Source organism: Bufo bufo, chromosome 5, assembly GCF_905171765.1.
Source record: "Bufo bufo chromosome 5, aBufBuf1.1, whole genome shotgun sequence".
Classification (NCBI taxonomy): domain Eukaryota; kingdom Metazoa; phylum Chordata; class Amphibia; order Anura; family Bufonidae; genus Bufo; species Bufo bufo.
The window spans coordinates 433,831,407-433,850,537 of NC_053393.1; the positions used below are offsets into that span (position 1 = coordinate 433,831,407).

Sequence of the window (19,131 nt, forward strand, 5' to 3'; positions counted from 1 at the left end):
GGAACCATCTATTGAAAATGTTATGCCCAGCCCAATTTTTTTCTATGTAATTACTGTATACTGTATATGCCATACTGAAAAACGGACCGCGGAACAACGGATCCGTGAAAAACGGACCGCAAAAAAATATAAAAGCCATACGTTCGTGCGAACTAGGCCTAATAGGACATGTTCTATCTGTCAACGGAACGGAAAATTGGAAATACGGAAACGGAATGCTTACGGAACACATTCCGTTTTTAATGAGGAACCATTGAAATGAATGGTTCCGTATACGGACCGTATACGGAACACAAAAAAACGGCCCGTACACTCGCAAAAAAAACGATCGTGTGAACTAGGCCTAAGAGGTGTAATTCATCACACATTAACCCTTTTCAGTTCGGACAGTTCTATCTCTCGGGAGAACAACAAGATCATTTCGCCCGATCCTTGTCTCCCCCGACATCATACACTTATCAGCCCGACCCGCCGGTCTGGGAGGGTCCAGCTGACAAAAGTATAACGTGTATGGCCAGCTTTAGTCTTTCATACATGAGGGGTCACTGACTGGATTACATGTTTAGTGTCATACATGTACATATGCAACACAAAAATGGAATACGAGTGAAGCAGAGAGGGTCATTTGAGGAATAAGGGCACAACACACGAATAGCAAAAAATCCAGCAGTGTTGGATTTTTTGAGATTCGCATATGGCGGTCGCAGCAAACATCTGAGTCGCATTGCAATCCTTTCATTCCTACGGCAGCCCCGCTACACTGCAATCTTTGGCCGCGCGACAAATGTCACGGCCAGAATCGCCATGTAGACGTACCCTAATGGTTTAGGTGAGGAACACAAATGTGCCTACATAAAACCACTAGATGCCTACTACTACTACTCCCACTGGATCTTGAACTACAGTGGCAGGAAACAGTATGTTGAAACTGTGGGATATGATTCCATACAAAAACTTAGCAAAGTGGAAAAAAAACTGTGAAGCAGAGCTTCCTGACAAGTTCATAAAGTGCATAACCAGAGGCAGACACCTCGGTGTGTCTGGGATTTCAGGTACTACTAGTGCGGCTATCAAACCTCAATAACCCTTTCATGCTGGACACACACGGACTGAAGAGGAGATCTCCACAACACTCCAGTTAACCTGTCCATCTTTTAGACAGCCTGGTTCTCCAGCGCTTCCCATTGTGAGAATGACACTGATTAATATGGCAGGAGTCACAAGTCAGCTATTTACAGTGTGCGCACAATAATAACAATCCTCAGCGTCTGAAACAGAATCCACTAAATCTGTAAGTCATTTAGCAGAATGGGATTTTCCTTTCCGTCGCCTGCCAATTGCTCTTCTTTTCCAAATTTCCACAGCAGGGGAAGCCTATGACTTACATAATGACTTTAGCATGCAGGGTTTATTTATATATTAAAATATATTTTTTCCATTAAGTGTGGCTCGCTAGTGGTACACTTGATAGTATCAATTGTGTCGGGAGGATTACCCCATGAGAACATCACACAGCTACCCGCTGCCAACTCTGTAGAGAAGAAATATTGCACCAGTAGTCTACGCCGCCATGGAATTTAAAGGGGTATTCCTATTTGGGAGATGAATGGCATATCGCTAGGATACGCCATCAATGTCAGACAGTTGCGAGTTCGGCTATTTTCGGAAGCCCCACAGCAGTGAATGGAGAGCAATCTGCGCATGCGCTGTGTGCTCTACTTCAGTTCGGGGGCCCCTTTCTAGAGATTGGAATGGGTCCCAGACATCCTAGTGATATGCCATTAAGGTCCCAGATGGAATTACCCCTTTAATATGAAAGCACCAGTTTAGATGCTGCAGGAATCAGAAATTTGGAAATGTGCTACAGTGGAGGTTATGATCCATTTACATGGAGGGAAGTGTTATCTAATGAGACTGTTAATGACTGAAGCTTATTTAGAAAGAAAATAAACACTTCTTCTAATGCTTACATTCCAAATCTTGTCCTTACCTTTTATAAAGAACTTCTTGTGAGTGGTGTGTAGTCTGTATTTAATGGGGTTCTTCAGGCATTTTAGTAAATCAGTCCTTTATATTGTCCTATGGTAGAAAGATCATTTAGTTAGTACTTACCCGTCCCTCACTCCGCCGATGCCGCCGTCCCTGCGGGACTCACATGAGCTACGGGCTCTTCCCAACTGGATGTGTGCCCTTCTATTACTGTTCAGCTGCATAAGGGTACGTCCACACGGTCAGGTTTCTTGATGCAGTTTTGGAAGCCAAAATCAGGAGTGGAGGATAAAAGGAAATAAAGTATGTAGGACCAGGGTCGTCTTTGCCGCAGGGCAAAAGGGGCAGCTGCCCCGGGCCCAGTTGCTCCTGGGGGCCCAAGGGAGCTCCGTTTCCCGATTCACTATGCAGTCTTCTTCAGAATAACTTACAAGCAAGTACGTCGTCGGTGCCGTCACGTGGTTGGTAAAGGGGGGGGTGTGGTGAGTGGCGCCGCGGCGGAGCAGCCAGCAGCAGGGACTAAGTCTCCGCCTCCGGAGCTAAAGGGATTAGGTGGTGAGTCACGGACTCACGTGACCACCAGTGACTCACTCACCTTACACAGGCAGACCTGCCACTGCCGCGCCAGGAGGAGGAGGTAGGTAGAGGCTAGAGCTGCATGCATATTGACTTTATTTATATTAGAAATTTAGACCGGTCAGTCGGTCAGGTCACCGAATTATTAATTAACCCTTACCCCATTCATAAATTAGTGGGGGATTATTATAGAGACGGCCCCAGGAGACATAAGGGGTTGGGTTCTCTCTGTCTGCTGCTGAACTGTGGCCTGGGGCCACCCGGCCACATTTACTAATCTTTGCTCAGGGCAGGGGGGCCCTCATGGTGTGGTGTGGACTGGTCATTTTCACTAAGGAATATAGTTTAACCATTTATGTGCAAAAGATAAAAATCAGAAGTCAGCTCCAATCAGATATCTGCACATAGACCAAGAGTCTTGGTCTATGTGCAGATATCTGATTGGAGCTGACTTAGTGACTTCTTTTTTTCTCTTTTGGACATAAACGGTTAAACTATATTCCTTAGTAAAAATGACCACTCCACACCACACCATGAGGGCCCCCTGAGCAAAGGGTGACACCAGCCATAGCAACGCCACTGCCTCGATCTGTAAGTCGCTGGAGTGCACGGCAGGCTCGCTTTACAGTCAGTAGTGGCATGTGACACATGCGGCAATAATAATGTGTCTGCTGGCCTGCAGCCTGGTAAAGACCTGTGTCATGTCATGTGTGATGTGCATCCCAATTATGCCATACATACGTGTGCAGATACTGGTCCTGTACTCCTGTGAGGCTGCAAGGCAGGGGTGTGGTGTGGACCACTCCTGAGACTGCATGTGCTTGGGCCTCATGCACACGGCCATTGTTTGGGTCCGCGGCGGCTCGGATGCGGACCCATTCACTGTGTGTTGTGGTGGAGGGCGTGTTTGCATGCTAGGGTGTGTGAAGGCGGGATCCAGGGGGCCCAAGTAAATTCTTGCCCAGGGTCCAATCAATATTAAAGACGGCCCTGTGTAGGACAGATACTTCTCCTCTTTTTTGAATTCACTCTCGGTTTTGGCTTCCAAAACTGCATCATGTAGACGTCCCCTTACGCAGCTGAACAGGAAGAGAAGGGCACACATCCGGTCAGGACCTGAGTGGAAGAGCGTGAGGGACGGGTAAGTACTAACTAAACTATCTTTCCACCACAGGACAAAGCAAAGTACTGATTACCTAAAATGCCTGGTGACCCCCTTTAATATGCATCCAGATAACATTTGGATTAGAACATGATATGACTGGCTGCAAATAAAAGTATAATGGCCAAGATTTACTGATGTGTATGTGCCTAGAATCTGTCTAAAAAGTGGAGGAAATTAGCACAAATTGGGCCAGCTAGGGGTTCAACTACTTGCTGGAAAGGGATGGGGCTTAGCTAGAAGGGGTAGGGCTTCATGAGACAGGTGCACGGTCTAAGATGTGATTTTCTGTGCCAAAACTGTGCCACAATCCTGGCATTAAATTCTATCTCAAAGTAAGTCAACCAATAGCTGCTATAGAGGTCGACAAATGTGCCTGTCCCTGCACAAGATTTATCATCCAGTCTGAGCCCCTGTAATAAACCAGGTCTAGACCGCCCGTCTAAAGGCTCCCATGCACATTGTCGGCAGACAGTCTAATGTACATAGGAAGCTCTAGACTCTCCCCAACAGATGATGTCGGGGGAGAAATGACTCGGGCAAAGTGAATATTTTCGCCCGATCCTTTTCTGCTAGGAGATAAGCTGCCTTCAGAAGTGTCTGGCATCGTCCTAACAGAACGTGTATGTGTATGGGGGAGTCGGGAGAGATAGCGGTTGGCCAAATGGTTGTTTGGCCGACTGCAATACAATGTGTATGGGGGCCTTAAAGGGGTTGGTTGCCTTTTTGGGGGTTTGGGCAAATATTCCCTGCTGGTAAAACCTGCAAAGGAAAGCATACTTACGTGTCCCCCGCCGCTGTGTCCCGGCTCATTTGCTCCCCATCCTCGGCTCTCTTGTCTGGGTCCCCCACTGTCATCATTTGCCTTGACACCACAGCGGTGACCTGCTCTCCTAGTGTCATGTCAATTGGTCATGTGACACAAGGAGGACAGGTCACCGTTCCTGTCAACGACTGGCTGCAGCGGAGTCAAAACAAATAATGACAGCGGGGGACTGGGGTGAGACAGCTGAGACTGGAGAGTGAAGGAGCCTGGACCCAGCAGTGGGCAACAGGTAAGTATGCTTCCCTTTCCAGGTCTGCCCAGGAGGGGGAGTTTGCCAGAAACTCCCCAAAAGGTGGCCAACCCCTTCAAGTTTACCTCATCTATGGTTGCTGCATCTTTGGCACCTCCTGGGGGTCAGGACTGACAAGTGAATCCTCCATATAGGTAGCATCTCCTACCAGTATCCTCTTCCCTTGTCCTAATACGCCTAATGGGAATACTTTTGTATCTTGGTATATCATTTAATGTATCTATGGTTTTTGGACCGTTGTTTACCCGTACATACCCCCTGATGAAACCATCTCAGGGGAAACGCGTCGGGGTGAACCGGTAAATAGGTCCACCACGTAGGACTTTCTTAGGGTTACTAGGACAGGTACGGGGAAACCCCACCATCATATCTCACTGAACCGTTGATATACGATGATGATAATGATATCAGTGAATTAGAGTCCTTTTACAGGGACTGGTGACCGGGAAGGAAGCAGACATTCCCAATAAGTGGAGATGAGAGCGGCCCTTACACGCAGCAATCACCTCCGCCGTATGGGGATCACTATCGCAATCACTCGTCCCCATAGAAATGCAATGTTTCTGGGCAGCAGGGTACACCAATGATGTAAAGGACACGGTGACCTTCGTTCATGCGGTGATTGCGGCACCACTCACACACGCCAATTATCAGGAACCAGCGTTTATACATCCGCTCGCCCCCCCAATAATCTGTCAGATCATCAGTAGGACCCCAAGTCATTTCTGATCTTTCCCTGCAAATACTTTAGGTTTTGTCAGCAAGTGTTCTCTTTTCAGTCCAGGTCACCAAGTTTAGCTAAGTGTCTTATTAGGGGGTCAGGAAAGCCCCTTGTAGTCATCTCATCAATGAGCAGGAGACGGGGAAGTAGATCCCCTCTGCCCGGCCATCAGAGTCCAGACTGGGACGTCAGCAGTGCCTTCTGGGGGAGGGGCGGCAGAGGAAGGAGGGACAGAGGAAGGTGCTGTGTGTAGGGGGTGTTCTCCAGCTTTAAAAAGCCAGCAGACACACTCAGCTCTGCGTCAGAGAGAGACTTGGAGACTTTACCTAACACCAACCCCGGGCACTCACTCCCTCCCTCACCCACACTGATACACGTGCCAATGCCAGAGCTGTCACCTGTCTGCAGGACTCCGCACTGCCCCGCACTCTGCTCCTACCCTTCAGCTGGAGGATACCAGGGCACCGCCAGCAGCACAGCCTTGCTCCGACCACCAAGTGGATGCCACGCACCAGTGTAGCAGCTGCCGCTCCTTGCAGTCTTCCCCTCGGTCCGCTGCTGCCAGCCCGCGCCAGAGACACTGTGGAGTTCCAGCCCTTCTTCCCATTCATCATGAAGTCGGCGGAGGAAGGTACAGTGTGACCCAGTGTGAGGGGCACTGCCCACAGGGTGCCCGGGGGTGGCAGGGATGTGGGGATACCAGAGCTGGATAACTGTAGGTGGGTAGAAGTGTACCCTGTATGTCTGTTGCACTGGTAGGTACAGGTATAGGTAGGTATGCATTTGCCTTTGCAATGGGTGAGTGGTTGGCAACTGTATGTAGCACTGATGGATAGAAGTGTAGGTAGGTAGAAGTGTAGGTAGGTATACGTTTACCATTGCTATGGGTGAGTGGCTTGTAGGTGTAGGGATGGTAGGAGTATGTATTCAGCTGGTAGCCTGCTTGTCAGTGTTGGTATGATACTATTACTTTTATATATATACCACCTTTCAGTAATTCCTACTATAGGATGGGAGCAGTATACATTTACATTGACTCCTCAGTGACTCGGTATTATCCCTGTGTGGCAGAACTGCTGTATGTGTCCTTTATTGGTGTGTGGATGTGTACATGGTATTATAGTACTGCCATTAGCATTCATCATGAATACAGTATATGATTAGTGAACTGGATTTTGGGGGAGATGTTTCAGGTATGGGGTATGTCCTGTGTATGGCACACACTGGAGATGTACCACCACTACTTTGTGTAGGAGGTTTAGAAGCATGTATCCACCACTGATGGAGGTGTGTGGACCATCGGTGATAGCTGGACTCTGAAGACTCCTGTGACTGTGTATACAAATGTGAAATGTACATGACTGACAGTGTCACCACTGCCTTCTGCCCATGTCACTGGCTGCTCCTAGTGGTGTAGAGGTCAGGAGCACTCCTGTTTCCCAGATACAGCCCACTTTATGGACAAGGTTGTTAACTTGTTACCATGTCGAGAAATTGCTGGGCTGGAGTATTACTCAGTGAGATGTCGCTATGGTTGGCACAAGAGTATTAATAATGATGAATGAGATGTTAGCACATTGGTCAGGTAGGCATTATTAGTGAGGGACACCTGAAAGATAAGTACCAGTGCCAGTAGTGAGGAAACCTTCAGGTGTAAGGAATCAGTAATGAGAGAAGGTACCAGTACCAGTAGTGAAGGACACCTGACAGGTACAAGGTCTCAGGACCAGTAGTGAACACTTGACAGGTAGAAGGTCTCAGTACTCGTAGTGAGAGACACCGGACAGGTAGAGGGTCTCAGTACTTGTAGTGAGAGACACCGGACAGGTAGAGGGTCTCAGTACTTGTAGTGAGGGACACCGAACAGGTAGAGGGTCTCAGTACTTGTAGTGAGGGACACCGGACAGGTAGAGGGTCTCAGTACTTGTAGTGAGAGACACCGGACAGGTAGAGGGTCTCAGTACTTGTAGTGAGGGACACCGGACAGGTAGAGGGTCTCAGTACCAGTAGTGAGGGACAGCTGACAGGTAGAAGGTCTCAGTACTCGTAGTGAGGAACAGCTGACAGGTAGAGGGTCTCAGTACTCGTAGTGAGGGACAGCTGACAGGTAGAAGGTCTCAGTACTCGTAGTGAGGGACAGCTGACAGGTAGAAGGTCTCAGTACTCATAGTGAGGGACAGCTGACAGGTAGAAGGTCTCAGTACTTGTAGTGAGGGACAGCTGACAGGTAGAAGGTCTCAGTACTCGTAGTGAGGGACACCGGACAGGTAGAAGGTCTCAGTACTCGTAGTGAGGGACAGCTGACAGGTAAAAGGTCTCAGTACTCGTAGTGAGGGACAGCTGACAGGTAGAAGGTCTCAGTACTTGTAGTGAGGGACAGCTGACAGGTAGAAGGTCTCAGTACTCGTAGTGAGGGACAGCTGACAGGTAGAAGGTCTCAGTACTTGTAGTGAGGGACAGCTGACAGGTAGAAGGTCTCAGTACTCGTAGTGAGGGACACCGGACAGGTAGAAGGTCTCAGTACTCGTAGTGAGGGACAGCTGACAGGTAGAAGGTCTCAGTACTTGTAGTGAGGGACAGCTGACAGGTAGAAGGTCTCAGTACTCGTAGTGAGGGACAGCTGACAGGTAGAAGGTCTCAGTACTCGTAGTGAGGGACAGCTGACAGGTAGAAGGTCTCAGTACTTGTAGTGAGGGACACCGGACAGGTAGAGGGTCTCAGTACTTGTAGTGAGGGACACCGGACAGGTAGAAGGTCTCAGTACCAGTAGTGAGGGACAGCTGACAGGTAGAAGGTCTCAGTACTCGTAGTGAGGGACAGCTGACAGGTAGAAGGTCTCAGTACTCGCAGTGAGGGACAGCTGACAGGTAGAAGGTCTCAGTTCTTGTAGTGAGGGACAGCTGACAGGTAGAAGGTCTCAGTACTTGTAGTGAGGGACACCGGGCAGGTAGAAGGTCTCAGTACTCGTAGTGAGGGACAGGTAGAAGGTCACAGTACTCGTAGTGAGGGACAGCTGACAGGTAGAAGGTCTCAGTACTCGTAGTGAGGGACAGCTGACAGGTAGAAGGTCTCAGTACTCGTAGTGAGAGACAGCTGACAGGTAGAAGGTCTCAGTACTCTAGTGAGGGACAGCTGACAGGTAGAAGGTCTCAGTACTCGTAGTGAGGGACAGCTGACAGGTAGAAGGTCTCAGTACTCGTAGTGAGGGACAGCTGACAGGTAGAAGGTCTCAGTACCAGTAGTGAGGGACAGCTGACAGGTAGAAGGTCTCGGTTCCTTGTAATCTCATGCACCTGCTTGTGTATAGCATGCCTGCTGGGCGGTTTCCTCATTGTGTTGTGGGTGGCTGGACAGGTGTGCACCAGACACATGCAGTGTACCGTTTAGCTGCAGGGTGAGGACTGATGAGGAGGAGGAGGAGGAGGAGGAGGAGGCTGCTTCCCTCCTGGTGTCCCCCGGTCATCCCTCGCCAGTCTGTAGCAGTCTCCAGTTATGTGCCCATTTCCCCCCACCACACTGAACCTACTGTAGTCTGATGGGCAGTAATCATAGTCTAGCAGCAAATAGCAGCGATTAAGACACCACCCATAATTATAACCATCCCTGACATCCCACAGACTGGAGAGGACACATTCCTCCAGACAAGCATGGATCTTCTCTGCTGAGGACCTGGCAGTGTACACGTGTCAGGAGCACTTACTACTGCACTGCCTGTGGCGGTACTTATCACACATTATCCGGCGCCCTGAGGGAAGATAGCGGAATGTTTAGATGCAGTCCTATGTAAAAACACAGAAACACGTCAGTTGTGGACATAACAGCCTCAGTGCTGGTGTACAGGATGTGTGTGAGAATACACTGCAGGGTGAATGGAGCTGAAGTTGTCACTGACTCCCCCAGTAATCAGTCCTAAAGCCAGACACAAGTAACACAAGCAGGTAGCTATTGGCAGAGTAATAAAAAACATAATATAATATGTAAGTAAAAAGATGATATATATATATATATATATATATATATATATATATATATATATATATATTAGTAAAAAAACAGTCTTTATACCTAAAGATAGACTATATATATATATATAGATGAGTCTTTAGATGTAATTAGTCCTACAGAATGACAGAAGTAAGGTAATTATACGAGTGAAATATATTAGATAGATGACAGATAAATGATAGATAGATATGAGATAGATAAATAGATAGATAGATATAGATAGATGATAATTAGATAGATGATTCGATAGATAAATAGATGATAGATTGATATGCAATAAATAGATAGATATGAGATCGATAGATAGATAGATAGATATATTAGAGATAGATATGAGATAGATAGATGATAATTAGATGATTCGATAGAATATAGATAAATTGATTAGGGATAGATATGAGATAGATAGATATATTAGAGATAGATATATTAGAGATAGATAGATAATAGATAGATAGATAGATATATTAGAGATAGATAGATATGAGATAGATATAGATAGATGATAATTAGGTGATTCGATAGATAAATAGAAGATAGATAAATTGATTAGGGATAGATAAATATATAGATAGATAGATAACTTGAGGTTGTGACTTGTGATGAGAAGGAGGTGATCAGTTGCTGCTGCCCCTGTGACTTCCAGTATATGGGGGTCCCCCTAGTACATTACTAATAGGAGTCTGCATGGCGCTCCTGATGATTTCATTTGCACTGCCCTCCAGGTTCAGAGACCACTGGGTGCCCCATGTGCCAGTCCTGCCCTGGTCATGAATACTTCGCTGTGTAGCTGTATATTAAATTACTATATCATGTATGTGCCAAATATTAGTCTAGTTCCTGCCTCGTTAATAGGCTGCAGTCAGGGAATGAAAGCCCCCTTTATCTGGTGTAGGAGGCACTACTATGGGTGACCAGTGTGCCAGCTTCTGGGAACAGGAGTGCAGGCTGGTGTTTTCTGCAGAACGTGTGAAAACACCCCGGGGTTACATTGCACATTATCGGTCCCGATGTCTGCCGCCAGATATTAGTCGGAGTATTACAAATCCGCTGCAGCTAATCTTTGGAATGTATGCGATCATTCCCAGGGCAACTTCTACTGGGAGCACTCACTCCTGTCAATGGGTACAAGCAGCGAAAATGTTCTAAAATAACCCAACTACAAGTACAATATTTACTGTGTAATAACCAATGCAGGATATAAAATAAACCTTAGCTGATAGCGAAGTGATTATCAGAAATAATAAGTAACCAGACCCACAGTCGTATTGACATTTGCTGGCCGTCGTTTGCTGGGTTCTCTAGAAATACATTTTTCTAAATAAATAAATAATAATTAATGTAATAATTGAATCGTCTCATATTTGCCTCCTGTTAGGGAGAGCAACAGAATTATTAACGGTATATAACTAATAAATCATGAAATAAATAATTATTATTTTTTTCATTTATTTTTTATACATTAGTTTTTTCTTCCCACTCACTGTATATTAGGCTGGATGAGTGAGGGGCTGCACACGACTACAGAATGTGAGCAATTACATTCAAGCCTCATGCCTTACATTGATCTTTTTTTTTTTGTTTTCTACAATATATTACAATAATAATAATACATTATATTTATTATTATTATTATTATTATTATTCTGTATGCAGTCTGCTGTGTTGGGGGGTGTTTATGTGTGTGTGTTTGTAGACTGTGGAGCAATAGGGGTAATAATAGGGGTAATCCATTACTTTTTATTATGTTCTTCCTCCAGGATCAGTAAGGTAAACACTGTGGCTGGAGGAGGCAGTGCTGCTGTCAGTGTATAAGCTAACACTATACATATACAGAGCAGTCACCCATCAGCTAACTATATAAGGCAGTGGGTTACTGGACATGCTTAGTCTCTCAGTTGTCTCTGCAGTCATGCACATTCATCTAAGAGAAACCTATGTCTAGATTGCTATGGGTTTCTATAATGCTGCCTTTTTTCTTTTTTTTTGAACAGACTACTTAGTGTTTATTTTTGTATTTACATTTAGCATCCATGCACTACAGTATAGGTATATCAGTGCACATGGATCTGTAAGGGAAATCTGATCTAATGCTGCCCTTTGCTGTGTGCACTTGGACAGTAGTGATTCCTGTGTGCACAGCATGCTATCACTAGTGGGTGCTACAACTAAACACAAATCCTTGCTGGGGATTTTGGGTGACAGAAAACAAAAAGCTGTTAGGTAGTTAGTGGCTTGAGGGGGGAGGGTGAAACATAACAAAACATAAAAGCAATAAGTGGTAAATGTGTGTTTTTGTATGAAAATATTTTATTTATACGTTGGGTGGTTATATTAATGATCTATGATTATAAGGGTGTATTGACTTTTAACATTAAAGTGTTAAAGGTTATGTTTTAGAATAGTGGAGCTTCTGTGAATCCTATTCAAATGACCACGTTCTACTATAATTCCCCTGAACAGGACTGTGTTCTATCTGTGAATATAGTAATAAAGGTCAAAATAATAAAGCTTCACAAGGTGTTTGTAAGATGTCCATAAGGCACTTACTAATATAGCTGCACCATTTTCTATATTTCATAAGTTATGGCCCCTTGTTTTTTGTGTGCTGTCCACAGTGACATCCTGTCCATAAAATGGTGTCTGGTCACATGACCCTCCATCAGCAGCCATTTTACGGACAGAACCTCTCTGTGGACCGCACATAAGACACAGAAATAAGGGATCATACCTTATAAAATATAGAGAAAGGCACAGAATTTTAACATATTAGTAAGTGCCACATAATCATCTGTCAGTACTAGCCAGAAAGTGGCCAACCCCTTTAAGGCCTCTTTCACATGAGCAACATATGCAACTCTTCCAAGTCCTGTCCGTGAAAAACTGACATTTTCCCCTCAGTTTTCTTCAGTGATTCCTGCAAATCTGATACGTTCTTGCATTTTTTTTCTGCCGGATTTCATCAGTCTTTGATGTGTTTTTCACACACGTGAGGAAAAACATTAAGGATAGCACACAGCTTCTTCTGGTAAGCCGTTCACATGAACGTTTATTTGAGTTCCGTATACGGAACCATTTATTTCAATGGTTCCGCAAAAAACTCTGTATGCATTCAGTTTCCGTATTTACGTTCCGTTCAAAAATAGAACATGTCCTATTAGGGTCCATTCACACGTCCGTAGTGTATTGCGGATCCGCAATACACCCGGCCGGCACCCCCATAGAAATGCCTATTCTTGTGCAGACAAGAATAGGACATGTTCTATTTTTTTCCGGAGCCACGGACCGTAAGATCGGCGGCGCGCTCCGTAAATGCAGATGCGGAACACATACAGAATGTACTCCGTATGTCTTCCATATCCGTTTTGTTTTTGCAGAACCATCTATTGAAAATGTTATGCCTAGCCCAATTTTTTTCTACGGAACGGAAAAACGGAACGGAACCGGAAACACAATAAAACAAAAAGTGGAAAAATAGATCCGTTAAAAACGGCCCGCAAAACACAGAAAAAGCCATACAATCGTGTGACCGAGCCCTAACCTTCAGTAAAAAACGGACTGCACACAGATACCATCCGTAGACTTTCAGGGTTTTCTTCATTGACTGTCCTGTGTGTAAATTGGATGAAGACAGAACATGCAGAGATTTTTCCTGAACATGAATAAACCCATTGCCTTTAATGTGTCCGTGTTCAGTCTGGATGTCTGTCCCTCGTAAAACATTCCCTGTGTGAAAGTAGCCGAATGCTGTGCTCATGTGCGTTGGAGGCTCAGGAGCCTCTGTCCGGGTTGTATTACATTTGACTAAAAATGAATGTTATATGCAGCACTGTTTTTTGCCAGAAAAATGATGGACACCTTGGCAGAACCTGACGGACCCCATTATACGTCAGTTGGCGTCCGTCATGTGACTGATACAGCACTGAGTTCTGGTTCTGTTATAGACGGAAACCACAAAGTAGATGTGAACACAGCCTACCTCTCTACAAAATCAGACAGCCTACCTCTCTAGAATATCAGACAGCCTACCTCTCTAGAATATCCGACAGTCTACCTCTCTACAAAATCAGACAGCCTACCTCTCTAGAATATCAGACAGCCTACCTCTCTAGAATATCCGACAGTCTACCTCTCTACAATATCCGACAGCCTACCTCTCTAGAATATCCGACAGTCTACCTATCTAGAATATCCGACAGTCTACCTCTCTACAATATCCGACAGCCTACCTCTCTAGAATATCCGGCAGCCTACCTCTCTAGAATATCAGACAGCCTACCTCTCTAGAATATCAGACAGCCTACCTCTCTAGAATATCAGACAGCCTACCTCTCTAGAATATCAGACAGCCTACCTCTCTAGAATATCAGACAGCCTACCGCTCTAGAATATCCGGCAGCCTACCGCTCTAGAATATCCGGCAGCCTACCTCTCTAGAATATCAGACAACCTACCTCTCTAGAATATCCGGCAGCCTACCTCTCTAGAATATCCGGCAGCCTACCTCTCTAGAATATCCGGCAGCCTACCGCTCTAGAATATCCGGCAGCCTACCTCTCTAGAATATCCGGCAGCCTACCTCTCTAGAATATCCGGCAGCCCACCTCTCTAGAATATCCGGCAGCCTACCTCTCTAGAATATCCGGCAGCCTACCTCTCTAGAATATCCGACAGCCTACCTCTCTAGAATATCAGACAGCCTACCTCTCTAGAATATCAGACAGCCTACCTCTCTAGAATATCAGACAGCCTACCTCTCTAGAATATCCGGCAGCCTACCTCTCTAGAATATCAGACAGCCTACCTCTCTAGAATATCAGACAGCCTACCTCTCTAGAATATCAGACAGCCTACCTCTCTAGAATATCAGACAGCCTACCTCTCTAGAATATCAGACAGCCCACCTCTCTAGAATATCCGGCAGCCCACCTCTCTAGAATATCCGGCAGCCCACCTCTCTAGAATATCCGGCAGCCCACCTCTCTAGAATATCCGGCAGCCTACCTCTCTAGAATATCCGACAGCCTACCTCTCTAGAATATCAGACAGCCTACCTCTCTAGAATATCGGACAGCCTACCTCTCTAGAATATCGGACAGCCTACCTCTCTAGAATATCAGACAGCCTACCTCTCTAGAATATCAGACAGCCTACCTCTCTAGAATATCAGACAGCCTACCTCTCTAGAATATCAGACAGCCTACCTCTCTAGAATATCAGACAGCCTACCTCTCTAGAATATCAGACAGCCTACCTCTCTAGAATATCGGACAGCCTACCTCTCTAGAATATCGGACAGCCTACCTCTCTAGAATATCGGACAGCCTACCTCTCTAGAATATCTGACAGCCTACCTCTCTAGAATATCCGACAGCCTACCTACCAGGTCCCATTGATGCCAGACTAATGCATTTTTCTGTATATGTAGGTGGACTAGGCCATAGCTGTGATGCTAGGCTTCCATATGAATGCAGTGAGTCATACAAACCATGTCCTACATGTGACTACAAGACGATTTTTCCACTGACACTGCTAAACCGGGTTTTTCTACACTTTATTTGCATTTATTATATGTTGGTTTACATGAACCTGATATCAGAACAAGCGAACTGTACCCCCCCCCCCCATCTATGTCATTTACTGCACATGCGTCAAGCACCCACAGCTTGGCCCCACACTAATGAGCGCTGCCGTATTTTTGGCCATTGGGGAAAAGGACATCCACAAAAGCATATTTGAGACAATATGAATACGGAATCCTTTACCTCCTGGGAGACGCCCCTTCCTCTGTAATGATGCAATGATTAGAGTATTTGCCCCCAGTTTACAGCACAAGGGCTCATGCACACAACCTCCATAGAAAACACTGATACCGGCTGCGTGCATTCCACAGGCGGTCCCCAATAAAACAGTCCTATCCTTGTCCATAACACGGACAATAAGTCTACATGCACACGAACGTATGTGTTTTGCGGTCCGCAAAAAAAATGGATGACGTTCCGTATGGCAAACTTTTTTTGGCGGATCCTTTTTTTTTGCGGATCCATTGCAATAATGCCTATCCTTGTCGGCAAACTAGAAAAAAATAGGACATGCACTATTTTTTTTGCGGCGCGACGGAACGGACATACTGATGCGGACAGCACACGGGGTGCTGTCCACGTTTTTTGAGGTCCCATTGAAGTGAATGGTTCCACATACCGGCGTCCAAAAAATTATAATAATTTATATTTCACATGGTTGTACAGGAAATGCCAATCACTAATGATTGTCTTGTGGTCAGATTATGTCATGGAATCTGCATTCATTTCTATGGCATCCTTAGCGCCAGTTTGGGCAGCGCCTTATATTACATGTATGGCTACTGCAGTGACTGGGGCATTATCAGTTAACCCTGTGTGGTCCCAGGACATGAGGCCTTGGCACCTCATAGACTGGGGGAGAGGAGTCCCAGGCTGGAGTAGGGATAGATACTGAGGGTATGCCAAGCACGGGCATAGCGAAGCACCATGTGAACAGCCTGGTATGCCAGGCAGCCGGGTGAGGGGGGCGCGCACACAGGAGGGGCTGAGGAAGCCGCACTGTACACAGTGTAACGGGAGGAGGAGGGACCGGCAGCTTCAGCAACAGGTCCCTGCTGAGGAGGAGCCTGCGGAGACTGCCAGCCTCAGTCCGCGGCACCCACCGCCTGTCACTGCCCGGCAGACATGAGCGCCCCAGGGGACGACCCGGAGCTCGACTTCGATTATCTGTTCGAGTACGACTACGACAGGAGCCCGGGGACAGAGGCCAGAGGTGGGTGGACGACGAGCCGCTGGGCGTGCAGCCTGTGGCTCTCCAGCTGTTTGGGAAACTACAACTCCCAGCATGCGCCGCACGCCGTGACACGCTGGGAGTTGCAGTTCGGCCGAGAGCTGCAGTTTGCGGAGAACTTGCCGCTTTGTTTCTGCTGCGTTATCTCTTGTCAGGAGCGAACCCCGGGGGAGAGCGGCCACCGTTCACACACAGCGCAGGGAGCGAGCCGCCGGGACAGGGACTAATACACTGGTGCCTGTGGAGACTGGGTGCAGGGCACTGGCATCTGTGGAGACTGGGTACAGGGCACTGGCATCTGTGGAGACTGGGTACAGGGCACTGGCATCTGTGGAGACTGGGTACAGGGCACTGGCATCTGTGGAGACTGGGTACAGGGCTCTGGCATCTGTGGAGACTGGGTGCATATGACTGGCATCTGTGGAGACTGGGTACAGGGCACTGGCATCTGTGGAGACTGGGTGCAGGGCACTGGCATCTGTGGAGACTGGGTGCAGGGCACTGAAGTCTGTGGAGACTGGGTACAGGGCACTGGCATCTGTGGAGACTGGGTACAGGGCACTGGCATCTGTGGAGACTGGGTACAGGGCACTGGCATCTGTGGAGACTGGGTGCATATGACTGGCATCTGTGGAGACTGGGTGCATATGACTGGCATCTGTGGAGACTGGGTACAGGGCACTGGTATCTGTGGAGACTGGGTACAGGGCACTGGCATCTGTGGAGACTGGGTACAGGGCACTGGCATCTGTGGAGACTGGGTGCATATGACTGGCATCTGTGAAGACTGGGTGCATATGACTGTCATCTGTGGAGACTGGGTACAGGGCACTGGCATCTGTGGAGACTGGGTGCAGGGCACTGGCATCTGTGGAGACTGCGTGCAGGGCACTGGCATCTGTGGAGACTGGGTGCAGGGCACTGGCATCTGTGGAGACTGGGTGCAGGGCACTGAAGTCTGTGGAGACTGGGTACAGGGCACTGGCATCTGTGGAGACTGGGTACAGGGCACTGGCATCTGTGGAGACTGGGTGCATATGACTGGCATCTGTGAAGACTGGGTACAAGGCACTGGCATCTGTGGAGACTGGTTACAGGGCACAGGTATCTGTGGAGACTGGGTGCATATGACTGCCATCTGTGGAGACTGGGTACAGGGCACTGGTATCTGTGGAGACTGGGTACATGGCACTGGCACCTGTGGAGACTGGGTACACAGTACTGACATCTGTGGACACTGGGTACACGGCACTGGCATCTGTGGAGACTGGGCACAGGGCACTGGCATCTGTGGAGACTGGGTACACTGTACTGGCATCTGCGGAGACTGGGTACACTGTACTGACATCTGTGGAGACTGGGTACACGGCACTGGTATCTGTGGAGACTGGGTACACGGCACTGGTATCTGTGGAGACTAGGTACACGGCACTGGTATCTGTGGAGACTGGGTACAGGGCACTGGAGTCTATTAAAACTGGGTACAGGGCACTGGTATCTGTGGAGACTGGGTTACGGTACACTTACTGTCAACTGTGGAGACTGGGTACACGGTACTGGAATCTGTGGAGACTGGGTACAGGGCACTGGTATCTGTGCTATGGGCAACTAAGCCAGTTCTACTTTACACCAGTTTGATAAATGCCCCCCTATGAGTCAAATGCTAAAACCACGGCATCCGTTTTCCTCAAGCGTTTCTGCACCATGCCGGAGTGAAACTACTGCGGATGGCCTGGTATATGGGAACCCGGCCTTACCCACGCCCCTGCCAGTATCTGAGGTAAAGTATGTAATATGTTACCAGTACTGCCTGTCCGCCATATTTTCTGGGGGGACATTTATCATTCCCCTATGCCGTTTTTGGCATTAGAAACACTACCTCTAGTCACAGCTTGTGTTTTTATGCTGCTCTCACCAGTTTCCAAAAAAGCGAGGGCAGAGTTTGGGCGGCTCCATCTGCCCAGTACATTCATCACCATTTAGTCAGAAACGGGTGTAAATGATGACTGAAATCTACGCCAGATACGAGCTGGAGCACGGACTGCCGGAGGAGGCCTCCTCCGACGGCACAGGCCCCGTAAAGGCCGGCGTAGCACGGGGCCAATATGCTTGAGTCATACAAGTGCTCCAGTTGGCATATGTGACGTCCTTCCAGAAGGCATTTAATGAATGAGCATTCTTCTCATTGCAGCGTTCATGGCCATGCTGGGGTCATGCCCTCAAAAGCAACATTACGTGTCAGTGTGAATGGGGGTCATTTGTAAAAAAAAACATGTGTCCGTGCTGCATCTTTACGTGGTGTCAAAACGCCAAGTTTATCCTGTAGTAACCTGTGCACCAATCTCATGTAACGGGAGTAAGATGGCACCACATGGCAGCAGCCCCATTATCTCACAGGCTTTAGTCCGGTTCATGCTACGCCGCTCTTTGTCATATGTGGATGGAAAGGTATATAACTTTGGGGCACGTATATTAGGCATTTTAGGGCACTTTTGTGGCATGCCAAATTAGCGGCAGTCGTAGTATTTCTGCCCCTTCGTGTTTCATTGGTTGGTGGAGATAGTCGGGCGCTGCACTCATCAGTCCCATAGAAGTAAAGGCTCGTGCACGTCACCTCCACTGCATTCACACAGGGGATTCGGGGACCCCCATTCTTGTAATTGGTGGGGGTCTCAGTGGTCAGAACTGGAGCGTTTACCACCTATCCTGTGGATCAGCTACACACAGGGGTTGAATATCTGATTTTGGCTTAAAAAAAACTGCATAAAAAATCTGAACATGTGGCTGTA

At 47.3% G+C, this 19,131-nt stretch overlaps 1 protein-coding gene across 5 annotated transcripts in view; it reads left to right on the forward strand.

Moving 5' to 3' along the window:
• The first annotated feature begins 5,776 nt into the window (after positions 1-5,776).
• NFATC1 (nuclear factor of activated T cells 1) overlaps positions 5,777-19,131 on the forward strand; it is a 202,191-nt gene continuing 188,836 nt past the window's right edge. For all 5 annotated transcript variants that reach the window (XM_040433493.1, XM_040433494.1, XM_040433498.1 and 2 more), the window contains exon 1: positions 5,777-6,155. In XM_040433493.1, coding sequence (XP_040289427.1) covers positions 6,026-6,155 — 130 coding nt within the window. In that variant the 5' untranslated portion in view covers positions 5,777-6,025. The remainder of the gene's footprint in view (positions 6,156-19,131) is intronic.